Genomic DNA, 21,668 nt, shown 5'->3' with positions numbered 1-21,668 from the left:
AAACAGAATGCCCAGCCATTTGTGGAGAATATGGCCAAAGAAAGAAGGCTCAGTAGACCGTCCCCAAGGGAGCTGGAGCAGCTTCACACGGCGCAGAGGCCCAGTACGGAGCCTTCATTCATAAAGGAGACAATTCTTTCCTGAGAGGGTCCATCTTGGGCAGGCCGTCTGCCTCCACTGCTCCTAAACATAGAGCATATGTTATGCGAGCTGCAATATATGGGAGCAGGGACCAAGCAAAGGAATTGGTGGGTGGGTAGAGAGGGCATGTGCAGATGAGGACCTGCTAACAGTGGGTGTTGTCATGGGCATCTGTGATGGCAGGAGGAACACAAGCATGCTGAAGAGTGGAAGGAGGAAGCATCTGAAGCAGGACAGGGTGGGGTATATGAATGCCAGGAGTCACATTAGATCTGCACACAGTTTAGCTGAGAGTCTTCCAGCCTTGAATTTTTTTGAGCACTGCACAATCGAGCCTTGGGAACCCATGGAATAATCCCAAATACAGTTATTCACACTATGGAAGGTTCTGAGTAAATAGCTGCTTTTTCAAAAAATACCCTTTTCTCCTTTTGTTGTTGCCAGTCATACATTCGAGTTTGAGTTTGTCTCCTCTCTAAATGGTACTCAAATATTTGTTGATTCTTAATTTATTTGGGATGTATGACTGTGGACTGACAGAAAGCTGTACTATCAGTCTTTCATTATCGAAACTAGTCTCTTTTTTGTTGACAGATGAAGAAGTATCTATACGGAATGCAGAAGGCTCGTTCATGAAGGTATTGAAATCCCGGAAGAAGAGCACCAGTACTGAGCGGATAATTGAGCCAGAGAAGCCATCCTCAGACAAAAATCGCTTCAGTTTAGCCTTTATGAATGAGCAGCTAGACTTTAATGATGAAAGTGATGTTATTAGTGCGCTGAATTACATATTGCCTTATTTCTCAGAGGGAAATCTAGAAGATGTAGAATCAACGTTATCACCTTCATTAAACTTCTGTTTTCAAATGTGCAAGACGGAGACAAGCCCATGGGTCCCTTGACAAACAACACAGGGAACCCTTTTCTTAAACCTGGACCCATAAACAATTCAACTTACAAAAATAAACTGAGGAAACTCCATTATCTAGAAAATTTGTTAGATGCAGAAATTCAAGAAAAAATTGATGAGGTGGAAAAGAAAGAAAAAACTGCCATGCTTATACATTCCGGCCTTTTCGGTCCCAAATTCAGACGCCGAATCTTTCCAAAGAAATTGGAAACTGCCCAAGCACAGGAAAAGAGCCTCACCAAGGCTAAGAGTGTAGGGAAAAAGTTTCCGAGAGTAAAGAAGGTTATGAAGGGCCCAAAGGGCCTACGGAAAGGTACCTCAAAAAAATGCGCCATCAGAGAAACCGGGGGAAACAGAATGCCCAGCCAATTGTGGAGAATATGGCCAAAGAAAGAAGGCTCAGTAGACCGTCCCCAAGGGAGCTGGAGCAGCTTCACACGGCGCAGAGGCCCAGTACGGAGCCTTCATTCATAAAGGAGACAATTCTTTCCTGAGAGGGTCCATCTTGGGCAGGCCTTCTGCCTCCACTGCTCCAAAACATAGAGCATATGTTATGTGAGCTGCAATATATGGGAGCAGGGACCAAGCAAAGGAATTGGTGGGTGGGTAGAGAGGGCATGTGCAGATGAGGACCTGCTAACAGTGGGTGTTGTCATGGGCATCTGTGATGGCAGCAGGAACACAAGCATGCTGAAGAGTGGAAGGAGGAAGCATCTGAAGCAGGACAGGGTGGGGTATATGAATGCCAGGAGTCACATTAGATCTGCACACAGTTTAGCTGAGTGTCTTCCAGCCTTGACTTTTTTTGAGCACTGCACAATCGAGCCTTGGGGAACCCATGGAATAATCCCAAATACAGTTATTCACACTATGGAAGGTTCTGAGTAAATAGCTGCTTTTTCAAAAAATACCCTTTTCTCCTTTTGTTGTTGCCAGTCATAGATTCGAGTTTGAGTTTGTCTCCTCTCTAAATGGTACTCAAATATTTGTTGATTCTTAATTTATTTGGGATGTATGACTGTGGACTGACAGAAAGCTGTACTATCAGTCTTTCATTATCGAAACTAGTCTCTTTTTTGTTGACAGATGAAGAAGTATCTATACGGAATGCAGAAGGCTCGTTCATGAAGGTATTGAAATCCCGGAAGAAGAGCACCAGTACTGAGCGGATAATTGAGCCAGAGAAGCCATCCTCAGACAAAAATCGCTTCAGTTTAGCCTTTATGAATGAGCAGCTAGACTTTAATGATGAAAGTGATGTTATTAGTGCGCTGAATTACATATTGCCTTATTTCTCAGAGGGAAATCTAGAAGATGTAGAATCAACGTTATCACCTTCATTAAACTTCTGTTTTCAAATGTGCAAGACGGAGACAAGCCCATGGGTCCCTTGACAAACAACACAGGGAACCCTTTTCTTAAACCTGGACCCATAAACAATTCAACTTACAAAAATAAACTGAGGAAACTCCATTTTCTAGAAAATTTGTTAGATGCAGAAATTCAAGAAAAAATTGATGAGGTGGAAAAGAAAGAAAAAACTGCCATGCTTATACATTCCGGCCTTTTCGGTCCCAAATTCAGACGCCAAATCTTTCCAAAGAAATTGGAAACTGCCCAAGCACAGGAAAAGAGCCTCACCAAGGCTGAGAGTGTAGGGAAAAAGTTTCTGAGAGTAAAGAAGGTTATCAAGGGCCCAAAGGGCCTACGGAAAAGGTACCTCAAAAAAATGCGCCATCAGAGAAACTGGGGGAAACAGAATGCCCAGCCATTTGTGGAGAATATGGCCAAAGAAAGAAGGCTCAGTAGACCGTCCCCAAGGGAGCTGGAGCAGCTTCACACGGCGCAGAGACCCAGTTCGGAGCCTTCATTCATAAAGGAGACAATTCTTTCCTGAGAGGGTCCATCTTGGGCAGGCCTTCTGCCTCCACTGCTCCAAAACATAGAGCATATGTTATGTGAGCTGCAATATATGGGAGCAGGGACCAAGCAAAGGAATTGGTGGGTGGGTAGAGAGGGCATGTGCAGATGAGGACCTGCTAACAGTGGGTGTTGTCATGGGCATCTGTGATGGCAGCAGGAACACAAGCATGCTGAAGAGTGGAAGGAGGAAGCATCTGAAGCAGGACAGGGTGGGGTATATGAATGCCAGGAGTCACATTAGATCTGCACACAGTTTAGCTGAGTGTCTTCCAGCCTTGACTTTTTTTGAGCACTGCACAATCGAGCCTTGGGGAACCCATGGAATAATCCCAAATACAGTTATTCACACTATGGAAGGTTCTGAGTAAATAGCTGCTTTTTCAAAAAATACCCTTTTCTCCTTTTGTTGTTGCCAGTCATAGATTCGAGTTTGAGTTTGTCTCCTCTCTAAATGGTACTCAAATATTTGTTGATTCTTAATTTATTTGGGATGTATGACTGTGGACTGACAGAAAGCTGTACTATCAGTCTTTCATTATCGAAACTAGTCTCTTTTTTGTTGACAGATGAAGAAGTATCTATACGGAATGCAGAAGGCTCGTTCATGAAGGTATTGAAATCCCGGAAGAAGAGCACCAGTACTGAGCGGATAATTGAGCCAGAGAAGCCATCCTCAGACAAAAATCGCTTCAGTTTAGCCTTTATGAATGAGCAGCTAGACTTTAATGATGAAAGTGATGTTATTAGTGCGCTGAATTACATATTGCCTTATTTCTCAGAGGGAAATCTAGAAGATGTAGAATCAACGTTATTACCTTCATTAAACTTCTGTTTTCAAATGTGCAAGACGGAGACAAGCCCATGGGTCCCTTGACAAACAACACAGGGAACCCTTTTCTTAAACCTGGACCCATAAACAATTCAACTTACAAAAATAAACTGAGGAAACTCCATTTTCTAGAAAATTTGTTAGATGCAGAAATTCAAGAAAAAATTGATGAGGTGGAAAAGAAAGAAAAAACGGCCATGCTTATACATTCCGGCCTTTTCGGTCCCAAATTCAGACGCCAAATCTTTCCAAAGAAATTGGAAACTGCCCAAGCACAGGAAAAGAGCCTCACCAAGGCTGAGAGTGTAGGGAAAAAGTTTCTGAGAGTAAAGAAGGTTATCAAGGGCCCAAAGGGCCTACGGAAAAGGTACCTCAAAAAAATGCGCCATCAGAGAAACCGGGGGAAACAGAATGCCCAGCCATTTGTGGAGAATATGGCCAAAGAAAGAAGGCTCAGTAGACCGTCCCCAAGGGAGCTGGAGCAGCTTCACACGGCGCAGAGACCCAGTTCGGAGCCTTCATTCATAAAGGAGACAATTCTTTCCTGAGAGGGTCCATCTTGGGCAGGCCTTCTGCCTCCACTGCTCCAAAACATAGAGCATATGTTATGTGAGCTGCAATATATGGGAGCAGGGACCAAGCAAAGGAATTGGTGGGTGGGTAGAGAGGGCATGTGCAGATGAGGACCTGCTAACAGTGGGTGTTGTCATGGGCATCTGTGATGGCAGCAGGAACACAAGCATGCTGAAGAGTGGAAGGAGGAAGCATCTGAAGCAGGACAGGGTGGGGTATATGAATGCCAGGAGTCACATTAGATCTGCACACAGTTTAGCTGAGTGTCTTCCAGCCTTGACTTTTTTTGAGCACTGCACAATCGAGCCTTGGGGAACCCATGGAATAATCCCAAATACAGTTATTCACACTATGGAAGGTTCTGAGTAAATAGCTGCTTTTTCAAAAAATACCCTTTTCTCCTTTTGTTGTTGCCAGTCATAGATTCGAGTTTGAGTTTGTCTCCTCTCTAAATGGTACTCAAATATTTGTTGATTCTTAATTTATTTGGGATGTATGACTGTGGACTGACAGAAAGCTGTACTATCAGTCTTTCATTATCGAAACTAGTCTCTTTTTTGTTGACAGATGAAGAAGTATCTATACGGAATGCAGAAGGCTCGTTCATGAAGGTATTGAAATCCCGGAAGAAGAGCACCAGTACTGAGCGGATAATTGAGCCAGAGAAGCCATCCTCAGACAAAAATCGCTTCAGTTTAGCCTTTATGAATGAGCAGCTAGACTTTAATGATGAAAGTGATGTTATTAGTGCGCTGAATACATATTGCCTTATTTCTCAGAGGGAAATCTAGAAGATGTAGAATCAACGTTATTACCTTCATTAAACTTCTGTTTTCAAATGTGCAAGACGGAGACAAGCCCATGGGTCCCTTGACAAACAACACAGGGAACCCTTTTCTTAAACCTGGACCCATAAACAATTCAACTTACAAAAATAAACTGAGGAAACTCCATTTTCTAGAAAATTTGTTAGATGCAGAAATTCAAGAAAAAATTGATGAGGTGGAAAAGAAAGAAAAAACGGCCATGCTTATACATTCCGGCCTTTTCGGTCCCAAATTCAGACGCCAAATCTTTCCAAAGAAATTGGAAACTGCCCAAGCACAGGAAAAGAGCCTCACCAAGGCTGAGAGTGTAGGGAAAAAGTTTCTGAGAGTAAAGAAGGTTATCAAGGGCCCAAAGGGCCTACGGAAAAGGTACCTCAAAAAAATGCGCCATCAGAGAAACCGGGGGAAACAGAATGCCCAGCCATTTGTGGAGAATATGGCCAAAGAAAGAAGGCTCAGTAGACCGTCCCCAAGGGAGCTGGAGCAGCTTCACATGGCGCAGAGGCCCAGTACGGAGCCTTCATTCATAAAAGGGACAATTCTTTCCTGAGAGGGTACATCTTGGGCAGGCCTTCTGCCTCCACTGCTCCAAAACATAGAGCATATGTTATGTGAGCTGCAATATATGGGAGCAGGGACCAAGCAAAGGAATTGGTGGGTGGGTAGAGAGGGCATGTCCAGATGAGGACCTGCTAACAGTGGGTGTTGTCATGGGCATCTGTGATGGCAGCAGGAACACAAGCATGCTGAAGAGTGGAAGGAGGAAGCACCTGAAGCAGGACAGGGTGGGGCATATAAATGCCAGGAGTCACATTAGATCTGCACACAGTTTAGCTGAGTGTCTTCCAGCCTTGACTTTTTTTGAGCACTGCACAATCGAGCCTTGGGGAACCCATGGAATAATCCCAAATACAGTTATTCACACTATGGAAGGTTCTGAGTAAATAGCTGCTTTTTCAAAAAATACCCTTTTCTCCTTTTGTTGTTGCCAATCATAGATTCGAGTTTGAGTTTGTCTCCTCTCTAAATGGTACTCAAATATTTGTTGATTCTTAATTTATTTGGGATGTATGACTGTGGACTGACAGAAAGCTGTACTATCAGTCTTTCATTATCGAAACTAGTCTCTTTTTTGTTGACAGATGAAGAAGTATCTATACGGAATGCAGAAGGCTCGTTCATGAAGGTATTGAAATCCCGGAAGAAGAGCACCAGTACTGAGCGGATAATTGAGCCAGAGAAGCCATCCTCAGACAAAAATCGCTTCAGTTTAGCCTTTATGAATGAGCAGCTAGACTTTAATGATGAAAGTGATGTTATTAGTGCGCTGAATTACATATTGCCTTATTTCTCAGAGGGAAATCTAGAAGATGTAGAATCAACGTTATTACCTTCATTAAACTTCTGTTTTCAAATGTGCAAGACGGAGACAAGCCCATGGGTCCCTTGACAAACAACACAGGGAACCCTTTTCTTAAACCTGGACCCATAAACAATTCAACTTACAAAAATAAACTGAGGAAACTCCATTTTCTAGAAAATTTGTTAGATGCAGAAATTCAAGAAAAAATTGATGAGGTGGAAAAGAAAGAAAAAACTGCCATGCTTATACATTCCGGCCTTTTCGGTCCCAAATTCAGACGCCAAATCTTTCCAAAGAAATTGGAAACTGCCCAAGCACAGGAAAAGAGCCTCACCAAGGCTGAGAGTGTAGGGAAAAAGTTTCTGAGAGTAAAGAAGGTTATCAAGGGCCCAAAGGGCCTACGGAAAAGGTACCTCAAAAAAATGCGCCATCAGAGAAACCGGGGGAAACAGAATGCCCAGCCATTTGTGGAGAATATGGCCAAAGAAAGAAGGCTCAGTAGACCGTCCCCAAGGGAGCTGGAGCAGCTTCACATGGCACAGAGGCCCAGTAGGGGCAGTCATTCACAAAGGAGCACAAGGCAGCAGTCTCTTCTTTCCTGAGAGGGTACATCTTGGGCAGGCCTTCTGCCTCCACTGCTCCAAAATCCCTACTTGAGGTGAAAAACAAACGAAAAGACTTAACCGACACCATTTTTGTTTTAGAGGATGCAAATGCTAGAGTTAGGAATATAAGGCTTCTAAACCAGTCTCACATTCCAGAAAAAAGTACCTCTTTCATAAAACTCGCTCGCGTGTGGTCCACAGAGCACCCAAGGCCAAGCTGAGTCGAAAATTCAGAAAGGAAAGTCCTATCAGTAATAGGCTGATGCTTGCAAAGAGGCCTCCGTTCTCCGCCATCAGGAGCCTCATAAATTCCCCTTCACGGGAGGCTTTTTCATCTTCAGGAGAACTGAGTTCTCAGGAAAATCCTTTTCCAGAATTATTTACTCTTTCAGAACCTTTTAGAGAAAACACTACTGCACAGAATGTTTTTGAGAAACCTATTTCTACAAGAAACATGACTGTGCCAGAACAAACCCTCCCTGCATTCAGGAACCATAAGATTAGTTCCAATGACTATTCTGCGGTCACCACAGACAACTTTATGCCAACTGTTAAACAAACCAATGAACCAGGAAGGATAAACCACAGCGTGGGCACTGAATTGCCCCCGAAGCCCACAGGCTTCACTGTGTCGAAGCTCTCAGCCCCAGGTGACCTATTTGAAATCCAGCTAAACCAGCAGCTACGGTCCCTCATCCCGAACAACGACGTGAGAAGGCTCATTTCTCACGTTATCCGGACTTTGAAAATGGACTGCTCTGAGACCCACGTGCAACTGGCCTGTGCCAAGCTCATCTCCAGAACAGGCCTCCTGATGAAGCTTCTCAGTGAGCAGCAAGAAGTAAAGGTGTCCAAGGCAGAGTGGGATACGGACCAATGGAAGACTGAGAACTACATCAATGAGAGCACAGAAGTCCAGAGTGAACAGAAAGGGCAGGAGTCCAGCGAGGTGAGGAAAACTCCTAAAACATGGGATCTGGACTTTGAGTCAGTTTAGGACGTGCCATGAAAGCACCCAAGCACATAGGCCAGGGGGCTCCTAGTCTGGGTCTTGTCTTGGCCAGGTAACGTTGGCTAAGACAGTGATCTGCCACTTTGCTCATTTAGAGAACAGTGCCACTATCCCCAGGGTAGATGAGAACTAATTCACGTGTGTGTGCCTCCTGGGAAGCTCTTACATTTCTCATTTTAGAGACAAAGAAACTGACACACACACACAGAGACACAGGAGAGATTGGGGGAAGAAGACCTGTCTCACCCTCCCGGGTCCTGGGAGAGCCGCCTGGCACAAGGGTCTCCCTGCCCTGACCACCCCTGAGAGCCGGGATAGAACAGGGAGACAACAGGTTTCTGGCCAGATATTTTGTCCTCTGCTTTTGACCAGTGGATTTCTTTAGAGAAGTGCTTGGTTATGTCCTTTGCCCAGCGTTCTCCCGAGACCAGCCCCTGAGCTTTGATATGCCCTGGGCATGGAGTCTGTGCTCTTGACTCAATGTCGCTCAGGGCGGGCTGCCTGCTGTACAGAAAGCAGGGGTGGGAGGAGGAATGGTGGGGACCAGAGAGCCCCACATCGGGCTCCATCCCAGGACCCCAGGATCATGACCCGAGCCGAAGGCAGCCGCTTAACCGACTGAGCCACCCAGGTGCCCCTGTACCTCACTAAATTCTTACACCAGCCCTTGGGTTCCACTGGACTGTCCTCTTGAGATGAAGAAACTCAGAGTTGTTAATTGGCTTACTCAAGATCACACAGCTAGTTAAGTATCAGAACCGGAATTTGAGCCCAGATCTGTCTTGTTCCAAAGCTATGCTCTTAACTCTTCCTACCCTCCCCCTTCCATCATCCCTGAGCTGGTTTCTGTAGCTACCTGGGGGAAGAGGAAGATGTTGTCCTTGCCCTGGGGCCGGGAAGGCAGAGAGAGAACATGGGCTTGTGGAAATAAACAAAGACCACCCAAATGAGAAGACACAAAGGCTGTTTTCCGAGCCCCCTACCCCAAGGGAGTCAGCTACCAATCACTTGAGTTCGGCAGAGAATTGAAGGCCGGCAGAAGACTAGGAAAGCTTTATAGTGGGACAAAGGGAAGGCTTCAGGTTCTGATCAGAGGCTCTCTCGGCGTGGGGAAGCTGTAGGTGTGCTAACTAGAAGGGGGGTACCCTATGTGATTGGTTAGGGGAGCATATTGGACTTTTCCCAGTTTGTCCTACATTGGACACGGGGCCAAAATTAGGGAGGCTGTCAGCTAGTGGTCCAGTCTTGGCTGTGTTTGGGCCGAGGGCTACAAGGGTTGCCTCGTGGCTGCCCCGAGAGGGGGTCGCCTCCTTAGCTGTTGCTGCAGGGAGCGGGTCAGATGGTGCAGCCATTGTCTGTGGCTATATTGAGTCTCTCAGACTGCTCGCCAGAGTTCTGGAAGAGGGGCCTTCCTGGCTCGGACCTGGACCGAGGCTTCTTATCTCGTGCTCCTTCCTTCTGCTTCTCCCTTCTGCCCTTTCTGGAGCCACCGGTCCCGGTACGTCTGGTTGCTATTTGATGTGCATTAACTCTTAATTCTTTTTTTTTTGTTTGACAGAGAGAGACACAGCGAGAGAGGGAACACAAGCAGGGGGAGTGGGGGAGGGAGAAGCAGACTCCCCGCTGAGCAGGGAGCCCGATGCAGGGCTCGATCCCAGGACCCCGAGATCATGACCTGAGCCAAAGGCAGCCGTTTAACTGACTGAGCCACCCAGGTGCCCCATCTCTTAATTCTTATAACAGCCCCGAAAGGTAAGCATCTTAGTTATTACTGCTGCATCAGAGCTTATCCCCAAATGTAGCAAACATCTATGACTTCACACAGCTTTCGGGGGGCCAGGAAACCGGACGCAGCTTAGCTGGGAACTTCCAGCTCAGAGTGTCTCATGAGGTTGCAGCCAGGGTGGTGGCCGGCGCCACGGTCGCCTGAGAGCTTGCCTGGGGATAGAGGATTGGCTCCCGAGAAGGCTCCTGACACGGCTCTTGTCTCAAGGCCTCAGTTCCCGTCCATGTAGACCTTTCCACGGGGCTGACATGCAGTTGGCTTGCCTCGGAGCCACTCTTGAAGAATGCGCCGGGATGGTGAGCAACTGGTAGGAGGGAGGGGGCAGAAGAGTGAGGCTGCAGTGTAAAATGTGTTGGTTCTCTTTGTTATTTAAGTTTCACAGCCACCTTAGGGAGAGAAACCATTAGCCCCATTTGACGGATGAGAAAATGGAGGCTCAGGAAGGAGAGAGATTTTGCCGGAGGGCACAGAGCTGGTTGGTGACTGACACAACCAGAATGTAAGCCCTTTGCTACCTTAAAACCTGACCCCGGCTTTTTCCAGCACTTGGTGTGTGGACGGGTCTGGGGGGGCTTCATTGTTAGGGAAAGACCCCCCCCAGCCCCCAGAGCTTGGGGGAGGCCTCGGGAGCCTAAGAAGTTGTCTGTCAACTGAGCTGCCTTCTCTGCTCCAGAGACAAGGAAGCCAGGGCCTCTGGGCCCAGCGGCCACCCACACAGGACTATTTTTACCCTCCACCTCAGTGACAAGTCTGCATCTTCCAGCTCTGGAAAGGCCATCTGGGCAGTCTGGCTGTCCCAGGAAGAGCCTCTACCCTGAGGCCACCGTTTATGCCCTGCTGTCCCCTGCAGTTGTTTCTAGATGAACCTTTAGCTTTCTGGCACGTCATGGCTGCCCAGGGTCAGTCAGGTGCCTCCCTCGCCTGGATTCAAGGGTTAATAAAACCTCCTTAATTAGTATCACTTACTAGTTGGACCTTTCTGAACTAAAACGTTTAAATCTGCAGATATTTTAAATTGTTCACATTTCAAACAATGTTTAAAAGTGTCCTGTGCATGAGCCATTTTTTTTAAGGATTTTGTTTATTTGAGAGAGACAGTATGGGGGGGGAGGGGAGGAGAGGGAGAAGCAGACTCCCCACTGAGCAGGGAGCCTGACGTGGGGCTTGATCCCAGGGCCCCCGAGATCATGACCTGAGCCGAAGGCAGACAGACGCTTAAACTACTGAGCCACCCAGGTGCCCCCTGCATGAGCCATTTTAATGATGAGATAAGAATGATTGTATTTTGCATCTTCAGACTACACACACACACACACACACACACACACACACAGATGAAAAATGTAAATGGATGGCCATTGTATAACATACTTCAGGGGGAAGTCTAAGAACCTTTGGACGTAATTTATTTCCTGAAGTGGTCTCAAACAACCCCCTAGGATCCTGTTTACACTATTCATTTGTTTGGCAAACTCTCCCTGGAGCGGGCAAAGGTTGCCTTCCGCCAGGTTCCTATCCGAATGATCTCATGTTTCACACTGGCAGAGGGGAAGTTAATAATGATTTACTGCATCTCTCACAGAATTAAAATAAACACGGTTGCCCGGTTCAGCCTTTGTCCCGCACACCAAGTGGAGAGCAGTGGAGGGCCCCCAGGCAGCTCAGGCCGTGGGAGCTTGACCCACAGCAGCAGGAGAGACTCCGCAGAGGTGTCTGCGCAGGAGTAGAAAGGGGCAGTTCCTGTGTACGCACCTCGAAACAGGTAACCGCGACAGGTATCACAGGGATCATGGAGCTTCATGGCCCGCCTCCCGCCACCTCACCTCCCACCACCTGTCTGATTTGTGTTTTAGAGAAAACCTGGATTTTGGAGATCTAGGATCTGTTTCTGCCTCTGCCCCTAATTGGCTACTGTGACCGTGAGCAAGTCGCCATCCTCCCTAGGCCTTGACTGGCTCATCTGTAAATCAAGGGACCTGGATCAGATATTCTTCAATAAATCTACATTTACAAAAACAGGTGGTGGACCAGATGGGCCATAGTCTACCTTTGCTTTACATTTCCTGTGGGGTTCAGAGAGCCTGGGGCCCAAGATCTGTGCCTGGTCTGCACCTAAAGCCCTGTCTGGGCCTCCATGATCCCATCCATAAAATAAGGAGCACATTAATACCTGCATTCTGCAAACCGCTCAGCAGAGGTGACACTGAGCTAAAGAGGTCTGATCAATACAGGACTTCTCGGGGCCTTTAATACGTTGGTGTGCATTGTGAATTTCCTAGGGGCGGATGCAGGATGCAGGGTTTAACCAACACAAAGTAATATTTTTTGCACTATGTACCACTCAGCACGGCTTGGGAAATGCCCTGTGAGCTCCCTGAAGTCTCATTTCCTTCCCTGGAAAACAGGGGTGACCATAGCACCTGCCCCCTGAACTGTCGGGAAGGCTGAATGGGGTAATGCCTGGAAACGGGCCTGGCACAGAGTAGATGTTCAATAAATGCTGGCAGCTATTATTTATAATAAGATTCTCCCTTTCCAGCGCTGACATTCTGGGTTTCCAACTGCAGCATGTAATTAAACTCCAAAGCATCTGGCTTCCCGAGTTGAAAGAACAAGCCCGGAGGAAGGAAAAAAGAAGAGAAAGATCCTTCTGGATCGTCCATTTGGGCACCAGCCTCACTGCCAGTTGTCACAACAGGGGAACATAGCGAGATGCCAACCCCTAACGACAAGGCTTGGGGGAGTCTGGGGTTCTCTGCTGAGCTCAGATGCTGTGGAGCATATTTCAGAGGCAGACTGGGGAGAGGTGGGATCAGTGCCCCTTTAGACTCAAACACGAGGACCCAACAGCATCCCCCGCATGGATCAGCTTCCCTTTCCCACTGTCCTGGGCACAGTGATCCCGACCACTTTCCGGTATGTGTCACATGCTGGGGGAGTAGTGAAAGGGAGAGCTGAGTCAGAAAAGGTAAATTCAGGCAAGGAAAGGCAATCCGCAGAGAAAGAGCATCTGCTATGACTCAGAAGCCCGCAGGAGCGCAGGGCTGTGGTGGCGGGGACCCAGGGGTGGGGTGGTAGTATAGAGGGCCGTCGGGAGAGAAGGCTAAAGAGGGGGCGGGCACCTGGACCCCAGAGACTTTATTAAAGTCAGCCATACACGTCAATTACACTCCCCTGTATTACACACACACACACTCACTCTCACTGTTTTCTGTAGTTTTCAAAATTTGACCGTGAACATGTATACCTTTGATATGAAGCATGTTCACGTATACGAAGGAAAATAATGCTTTTGAAAAAGAAAAGAAAATGATCACCCTTACAACCATGTGGAGGCCAGTTTGGAGGCCTGCAACTGACCAGGTAAATGGTAATGATGAGCCACTCCACTCACAGACATCTCCCCAAAAGGATGGAAAACGGATGCAAATACATGTATGCGCATGCTAATAGCAGCACCGTCTACAATGGCCACAAGGAGGAAACAGCCCAAAGATCCACCAACAGTTGGATGCGCAAGCAGAATGTGGTCTCTCCATACAGTCGGGTCTTACTCATACAGAGGAATGAGGTACTGGTGCCCGCTACGACATGGATGAACTTCGAAAATGTTACGCTAAGTGCAAGAAGCCAGACACAAAAAGTCACACCTTGTACGATTCCGTTTACATGAAATACCCGGAATAGGTAAGCCCACCGAGACAGAATGTGAGACTGATGGTTGCCAGGGGCTCGCAGAAGGAAAACAGGGAGCAGCTGCTTCACGGGTATGAGAGAAAGTCCCAGCAGGTCGGACCCTGAGCTCTCCCCACAGTTTGGTAATATAAGCCATTAAATCCTTAGCTATGAGTTAAGCTCCCTCGAGCTGACTTTTGGTCGCTTGCACCAGGAATTTATCTTATTGCAGTGGTTTTCAAATTGTGTCCGTTGTGGAACACCAGGGTTCCATAGAGATGTTATGTTGGTTCTGCAAAACTTTGAACGCCACAGGTGCTGAGGCTGATTAGAAAAAAAGAATTTGTAACCATCATCTACAACCCCCACTTGACTTCCTAAACGTGCAACGTACATTTGCATTTGTAAAATATGTTTGGCTAACAAAATGCTTCTCTGACCTGTTATATGTATGAGTTCTAGTTAAAGTTTCATTTGAAAAAGGGTCCAACTTCTGAAAATAAACAGTATAAAATCACTGTCCCAAGAAAATGATCATTTCATACTGGAAGGGTTAGCTTCAAGGAGACTCACTGCAGCTCTGTTTGTACCAGGGCTCAGCCATCTATGGCCCATGTGCTACATTTGGCCGGCCCCTGTTTTTGTAATAAAGTTTTATTTAAACAAACAAACAAACAAAAAATAAATTCTTTTATGCATCCTGGCTGCTTCTGCACTACAATGGAAGGATTAAATCATTGCAACAGAGACCTCAGGTGCCACAAAAACTAGAACATGCATTATCTGGCCCTTAACAGGAAACGCTTGCGACCTCCTGGTTCTTAATGATGAAAAATTGGAAGCAACCTAAAGGTCCAAGAAAAGGGGATTGATCAAATTACTAGAGTGCATCCCTTCAGCAAAGAGAATGCCAGGCCCCTGTTGAAAAATGATGCTGTGGCACAGTGACTCTCAAACTTGGCCGCACACTGGAACCCCCGGGGAGTCTACAAGTCCCCTCCCTAGTCCAGCCGCATCCCTGATGTCTGGGCAGAGTGCAGACATCAGTATTTGTTAAGCTTTTCCAGGGGGTTCTAACACGGAGCCACTGTTGTAGAGGAATATTCACTGACATGGAAATATGACCACTCTGTATCGTTGAGGGAAGAAAAGCACATAATCTAACAGTCTACCCTATGACCCCTTTTTGGTCATTTTTATTGGTCATTTCTCCACGCGCTCACATCCCAGCCTCGCCTAGAGGAACAAGAGATGCCGAAACATCGACAGTGCTCGTCTCAGGACGATGTGGCTATGCGACATTTTAATTTTTTTTCTTTTTGGTTATCTGTATTTTCTATGTGTTTTACAATGAACATTGTATCTTGTACCAAGTATGAAAAAAGATAATCAGCTTAAAAAGTATACGTCTTGGTTTTTTTTTTAATTTTTTTTAAATTTTATTATGTTATGTTAGTCACCATACAATACGAAAACAATGGATCGTGGATCACCACATCAAAAACCAATCATGTATTGTATGGTGACTAATTTTTTTTTAAAGATCTTATTTATTTATTTGACAGAGAGACACAGCGAGAGAGGGAACACAAGCAGGGGGAGTGGGAGAGGGAGAAGCTGGCTTCCTGCAGAGCAGGGAGCCTGATGCGGGGCTCGATCCCAGGACCCTGGAATCATGACCTGAGCCGAAGGCAGACGCTTAATGACTGAGCCCCCCAGGCGCCCCTACTTCTTGTTTTGAAAAAAAAAAACAACTAACACTACGGAGAGGAGCACTTCATCAAGTGAGGCGTTCCTGGGTCATGTGTGTATACAGTACGCCCTGGCGGGGGGCGGGGGGGCGCTGCCACTGCAGGTCCCAGGGTTGTGGCGACCCCAGGGCTCTGTGAGTCAGGCAGCCGGAGTTAAGCCCCCTTGAGTGTGAAATGGGATGAGGGTGTGCCCACCTCACAGGATCAAAGGCATGGAGGTGCAATTTCTGGCACAAGGTAGGTGCTCAACCAAGTCTGCTTCTTTCTCCATAAGCGGCTCCCAGAGTCAGAGCCTGCAGCTGGTCAGCTTCCTCATGCCTGCTGAAGGAAAAGGATTGGCTTTGCCCAAACTGGGCCCATCCAGGTCCATCCACAGCTGCTGGTCCCTGGTGCTGTTGGCAGCCGCCACTTAACCAGCTCTGGCTTGGAATCGCTGCCGCCCCTGGAATTTTCCCGTGCTCCCCAGAAAGACCCTGGCTTCTCATTAACACTACCTCTTGACCCTCTTCTCCATATAACCTGCGTCCCCTCTCCCCAGATTGGGTCCCTTCTGCATAAAGAAGGGCTTTCAGTCTTCCTGGGGTTGCTCACTTTTAATAAAAATGACAGTAGTGTCTACCATTTATTGACCCTGCATGGGCCTGGGCTTACATCCTCTCTCTCTCAGCCGCAGCTCTGCAGGGCGTGTGGTAGTGTTCCCATTCCACAGGTGAAGCTCAGAGAGGTGAAGGAACCCCTGCCAGGTCACACAGCTGGTGAGTGGCAGCCCTGTCTGGCTCCCAAGTTTCTCCCCCGTACCACACTGCCTGCTTAGTTAGCTGTCTCCATCCCGGCTTCTACTTCAAAAGGCAGACATTCTCCCACATGACTCTAATGTGCAGCCAAGTTGGATAACCATTGTGTTTTTTCAAAAGATTTTATTTGTTTGAGGGCGCCTGAGTGGCTCAGTTGGTTAAGCGTCTGCCTTCGGCTCAGGTCATGACCCCCCGGTCCTGGGGTCGAGCCCTGCATCGGGCTCCCTGCTCGGCGGGGAGCCTGCTTCTCCCTCTCCCTCTGCTCCTCCCCGCTGCTCATGCTCTCTCTCTTTCTCTCTCTCTCTCTCCCAAATTTATTTGGGAGAAAGAGGGAGAGAGCACAAGCGAGGGGAGGGGCAAATCTGCTCAGATGTGACTCTAGGTGTACTGCCTACTTGTTCAACACCCTCTTCAATCTGGGCTTCACTCCCTGTGATTGAAATGATGACCTGTCAGACATTCTTTAGTTTGCAAACTATGGTCTGCCTGTTTCTAGCCTGTGAAAAGTTCACATAGCCACTCAGATAGTATAGGTTATGAAACAATTACTTTGTATCAGTTGTAAGAAATGAGGTTTTTGTCTCTCATTGGACATTAAGATCATTTCATAAATTTAGGTTTTGAGATTTAACAGCATAAAGCCCATCACTGAGAGTGATGAAGGAAATGTTCTACAAGTCAATATATAGTTGACAGGAGAGCGTATTCATATTCGATCTCTTTTTTTAATTTAACACAGGACCTTGGGTTACTACCCCTGCTTTCCAAAATTGTTATCCAATTTACTTATGTGTTCTTTTCTACTTTGGCAACTACATATAGTTCCTGGTTGGGTTTGTTGTTGTTGTTGTTTGCCTTTTATAAATACAGGAAAAAGAATAATGGCTTAAATAAAATAAATCAAGGAAAGGCCTAAGGCATTTGAGAGAGTTTTTTTCAGTAGCATGAAGGAAAATGGTTGGCAGCAGGAACTATTTCTCCGACAGAGGGGCTCGGGGCCCTTCTGAAGCTTCCTTCTTATCCAGAACAGCTCCACTATGCCTCGCCATTAGCCTCCCCTGCAGCACTCAACATTTAAAAGTTCATCTTCATTTCTTCTTTCCAGCATGCAGCTTCAGCTGGAGAAAGTAATTTTATTTTCTTATCACCCATTCTTTCATTCGTTCACTCAATCAACAACAGAATGTGCTCGGTTTTAGGAATGAGAAAAGAGTAAGAGATGGTTCCTTCAAGCACTTAAGGAGCTTATAAACTAGTGATAGAGGAAGATGCACGAACAAATCAATAAAGAATTAATAGTGCTGTGACTTCATTTGCATTATTTGAATCTTTATGAATATATTACTATACACACCCTGCTTAAAGTTGAAATAGACATTTAAGACAGGACATGTAATAAATTCACCATAGAGCGTAAGTTAGACTGGAAGTATTTGCATTCTCAAAGAAGCTTATTAATGCAAATGAACCTCTAGTTGTTTAGTTGCTTATAAAATTTTTAGAGGTATGTATATTCCTTGTTCTAACAGGTTAGTAACTTGGGGAGGAGGGTGCTGCAGGTTAAGGTCCTACCTCCACGTCAGGTCCATCTTGTCGGCTCTTCAGGTCATATTCTCAAACGAGCTACAGGATGGGACAACAAAAACAATTTCTTTCCTTTGCTCACCTACATAATTTGCTCCTGGAGGGCTTCCTTAGTGGCTTTCATCATCACTCTCACCACCAGAGGTCAGGGAAATCTTCCAATTCAATCAGGAGCCCTGGAAATGATGCAGAAAAGTACTGTAGCTTAAAAATAATGAATACCATTTATTCAGGGCTTACTATGAGCTCATTGCTTACAATGGTGTTTCCTTTTTAATCTTCACAGCCAGTCTCTGAAATAGGTATTGATCAATCTCAGGTGTATCCAAAATAAGCCTCTGTGGCAGGTTGTGATATTCTTCAGTCTCTCTCTTATGTCTTTCGGTTCGTCTTGGCACCAAACATAAAGCAGTTCAACATCAGGCCCTTGCCCTAAATAGCTCCCAGTGCCAAGAATTGGCAAATTATTACTTTGGTTTCAGTGGATGGTCAAAAGGGATCATCAAGGTAAACTTTATAGATTTTCTTTGGCTAATCAGACTCATTTCAACATTGAAATCCTGGACTTCAGAGAGGAGAGAACTGGGTGTGGGGAGAAGATGTGAGAGGCTTCTAAGTGGAAGGACCTGAGCATCGGCCTGCCACCTAGAATTAATAATACTTTCAATGACTTGGGTAGTGATGTCCATAATTTTCGCCAGTATTTGTAGGGTATAGAGTAAAAAAAACTAGTTGTCTGTATTTAATAATTCGTTTGCAAGTCTTACTTGATTTTGAAGCTATAGGACCTCAACTGTTCGCTGGGTTTACTGGAGTTTAGTTTTTATTTCTAATAACAAAACATCTTGAAGTCTATGTTGAGATCCTAGGAAGGACCTTTAATTTAAAATCCTAACAGCTTCAGGATCTTTCTGACCTCGAAGAAAGAGAAAATGAAGATGCTACGGTACCACTTCAGAAGCAGAGCCTGAAATTCTTCTGTGCTTTAGAGGTGGTGTTGCCATCCTATGAGTGCAGGAGTCCTGGAGTTGGCATGGCCGAGGAGCCTTTGGAGAAGCTGGAAGAAGGTCTGTTTATGGTGGGGGTGGGGCTGGAGTGGAGTGGAGGTAGAATCTCTCTTTCTTTCTGAAACTCATCTTTTCAGATATATCATCAAGCCCTCCCCTTGCTAAGCTACTAAAACCCTGGGCAGAGCTTTTCTACCGTACAATACAGGTTTTTATCATACACAATACCTAAAAGAACTTAGCTTTACAATTCTAAAACTGACTTTCTGCCAAGAAGTTTAGGAAGAGGGAAGTAATGTTTTTCCCATTTTTGGCTAAGAATCTGCCTTGTGCTAAAAAAAAAGAAGAAGAAGAAGAAGAAGAATTTGCCTTGTGCTAAAATAGTGTCTAAAATAGTAGACACTTGCCTTGTTTCTGATATGAAGTATCAGCCATAGTCCAGTGGTCTCTATTCCAGGTTTTAACTTACATTGACCCCTACCTAATGTCTTACTGTTTAATCATAGTATGATTGAACATTTTTGCTTCCACAGTTTTAACTTCCTATGTCATTATTCCTTAGTTCCTATCTCTGAAATCATAAAGTTTTTTTAACCACGTGGTTGATAACTTCATATATATTTTTTCACAGATAGTTATGATAGTGGTGCCTGAGTGGCTTAGTCGGTTAAGCGTCTGCCTTCAGCTCAGGTCATGATCCCAGGGTCCTGGGATGAAGCCCTATGTCGGACTGCTTGCTCAGTGGGGAGTCTGCTTCTCCCTCTCCCTCTGCCCCTCCCCCCTGCTCGTGTTCTCTCTCTCAAATAAATAAATAAAATCTTAAAAAAAACTAGTTACGATAAAAACTGAAGTGTGAGATGAGAAAACTTCTGAGAAAATGCTTTTATTTTCTGCTTTTAGAAATCAAAAGAATGTCTATGGGGCACCAGAGTGGCTCAGTTGGTTAAGGTCTGCCTTCGGCTCAGGTCATGATCCCAGGGTCGTGGGATTGAGCCCCTCCTCAGGCTCCCTGCTCAGCAGGTTGCTTGCTTCTCCCTCACCCTCTCCGGTTCCCCCTGCTTGTGCACTCTCTCTCTCAGATAAATAAATAAAATATTTTTTAAAAATCAAAAGAATGTCTAATTACTAGGTGCTATCCCAGTTATATACAGCAAGTTTTAGAACAAGAAAAATTTTGATACGCTACTTGTTAACTTTATTTCAGAAAGTGGTAAAATAGCTGTGGAATATAGACCCTGTGAAGAGATTACAGATGCCAGAACCGAAGAGGAGCTACAGGATTTAATTCAAGTATGTGGAGATTAGAGCTCGAGGAGTCCACAGCCAGTGTAGCCATAATTTAAAGCAACCGGCAGGATTTGGAAGACTTGGGCACGTACAGGTAGCTCTGTCATCCTTTGGGAAATGGAAAACTCTGAAACTGCTTCTGAGTGCAGAGAATTTCTGGGGCTTTTCCTGAAGTCCTGGCCCTTGGCTCTGACCCCTTATTTAAAATTTGGAGAGCAAATTGCATCAGAATACTCCTACTGTTGTGGCCATAGGAGAGGACACAGCCTTTTAGAGCTCCCCTCAAACAGAATCTCAAGGATTTGGGAACAGAGTAACTCTGGCCTTAAGTGAGATTATGCTACCGTGCTTGAAAACCATTATGCCTTTCAAATAAGGTGTATTACCCAGATGTCAGCATCTCATACATATCTTGTATGAAATATTTTGCCGAAGAACTTTTCTGTAAATCACTTATATCAATGCCCTGAATTAGGGATTAAGTTGCCGAAGTAATTTCTAAAAAAAGATATTAAAATACTGCATATAGAATGTTTAAAAAAAAAAAGGAGAAAAGGATGTGTTTCATGTCATTGAAAACTTAATTTGGGGCTAGATTTCTGATTATTTAACTCACTCCAAAGCTGCAAAGTTTGTTTGTTTTGAAGGGAAGAGTGGAGAAAGGAAAGATGGTTACTTTCTGAAAAAAATATTTGAAGTTTTTTTTTGTGCAAAATAATTATTTTAATTCAATTTAAATCAAGCCAGTCAAGGAAACTTCAGACTTATCCAAGTTTACACTTTAAGAAGTCTAGCTTCCTGTGAAATGTGAAAGAGATTCCGTATTGATGCTAAAGATTTCAGAAACCTGATTGTAACAACAGATCCATTCCCAAATAAGGCCAGTCTTGGAATCCGTTCCATTTAAAAACCATTGCTATGTGCTACACGCTGGGAATAAGATAAAACCCTTCTCTCTTACGGTTTGCGTGCTAGAGCTTGTGCCAGACCATAAACAAGGACTCAAATAAAACAGATTGTAAAAAGGGCTGTGAAGGATGTAAACTGGGTGCTAGTTACAGTATTTCAAGAAAATTGTTTAACATGCTAACTTGAACATCCTAAGTGCCTTCTCCATGTGCACACACAGGGTCAGACCTCTCAAAAGTGGTGGTGTTACTTTTTCTAGACTGACGGCTGTGTTGAATCAAGGTGGGATGGGGGAAGTTTTCCCATGCCAGTGTAAATAAAGGGCTATTCTCTTGGTTTCAGACCCTCATTCCCAGAATGAAATGCTTACCTGCCCCCTCAACCTCCACCCCAAAACCCCTCCTACAGAAATTTTGGAGCCATCACTGATTCAGTGGTAGGTAGCCTCCTAACAGAGTGGCGACTTAATACTCAGACATGCGTATTGAGAATTTAGAGGAAATGGCAACATTTTAGAATAACTAACTGTAAAATGTGTTCCCTTCCCCACTGCCCTGACGGGTGCTTATTCTGCAGGTCAGCTACTTTTCTTGGAAGCAGGATGGCCGAGGGGAGGAAGAATGGCTCTCGGATTTAAGCTTTGAAGAGGCCGAGTTCAAACCGCCAGAATTGGACTAGCATTTTTTAATTTC

At 45.4% G+C, this 21,668-nt stretch overlaps 1 protein-coding gene, 1 long non-coding RNA gene and 1 pseudogene across 3 annotated transcripts; all 3 read left to right on the top strand.

The window, feature by feature from the left end:
• The first annotated feature begins 1,118 nt into the window (after positions 1 to 1,118).
• LOC118554342 (uncharacterized) lies at positions 1,119 to 6,167 on the top strand. The gene is made up of 2 exons (XR_013445138.1): positions 1,119 to 2,767; positions 3,541 to 6,167. It is a non-coding gene; the product is annotated as an uncharacterized LOC118554342 (long non-coding RNA).
• Positions 6,168 to 6,383: 216 nt separating this feature from the next.
• LOC118554294 (leucine-rich repeat-containing protein 37A3 pseudogene) lies at positions 6,384 to 15,056 on the top strand (annotated as a pseudogene). Its single transcript, XR_013445282.1, has 3 exons — positions 6,384 to 6,575; positions 7,120 to 8,120; positions 9,742 to 15,056. The product of XR_013445282.1 is annotated as a leucine-rich repeat-containing protein 37A3 pseudogene (transcript).
• Positions 13,382 to 21,654, top strand: LOC144380925 (RAD52 motif-containing protein 1-like). Its single transcript, XM_078066384.1, has 5 exons — positions 13,382 to 13,622; positions 18,138 to 18,280; positions 18,672 to 18,840; positions 19,985 to 20,070; positions 21,553 to 21,654. Exons 1-5 carry the CDS (start codon positions 13,382 to 13,384, stop codon positions 21,652 to 21,654), a joined length of 741 nt encoding a protein of 246 aa, XP_077922510.1.
• The last annotated feature ends 14 nt before the right edge of the window (positions 21,655 to 21,668 follow it).

The sequence above is a fragment of the Halichoerus grypus genome, chromosome 2, assembly GCF_964656455.1.
Source record: "Halichoerus grypus chromosome 2, mHalGry1.hap1.1, whole genome shotgun sequence".
NCBI classification, from domain to species: domain Eukaryota; kingdom Metazoa; phylum Chordata; class Mammalia; order Carnivora; family Phocidae; genus Halichoerus; species Halichoerus grypus.
The sequence above is the reverse complement of the archived record's forward strand: the minus strand, read 5'-3'. Positions and strand labels throughout refer to the sequence as shown.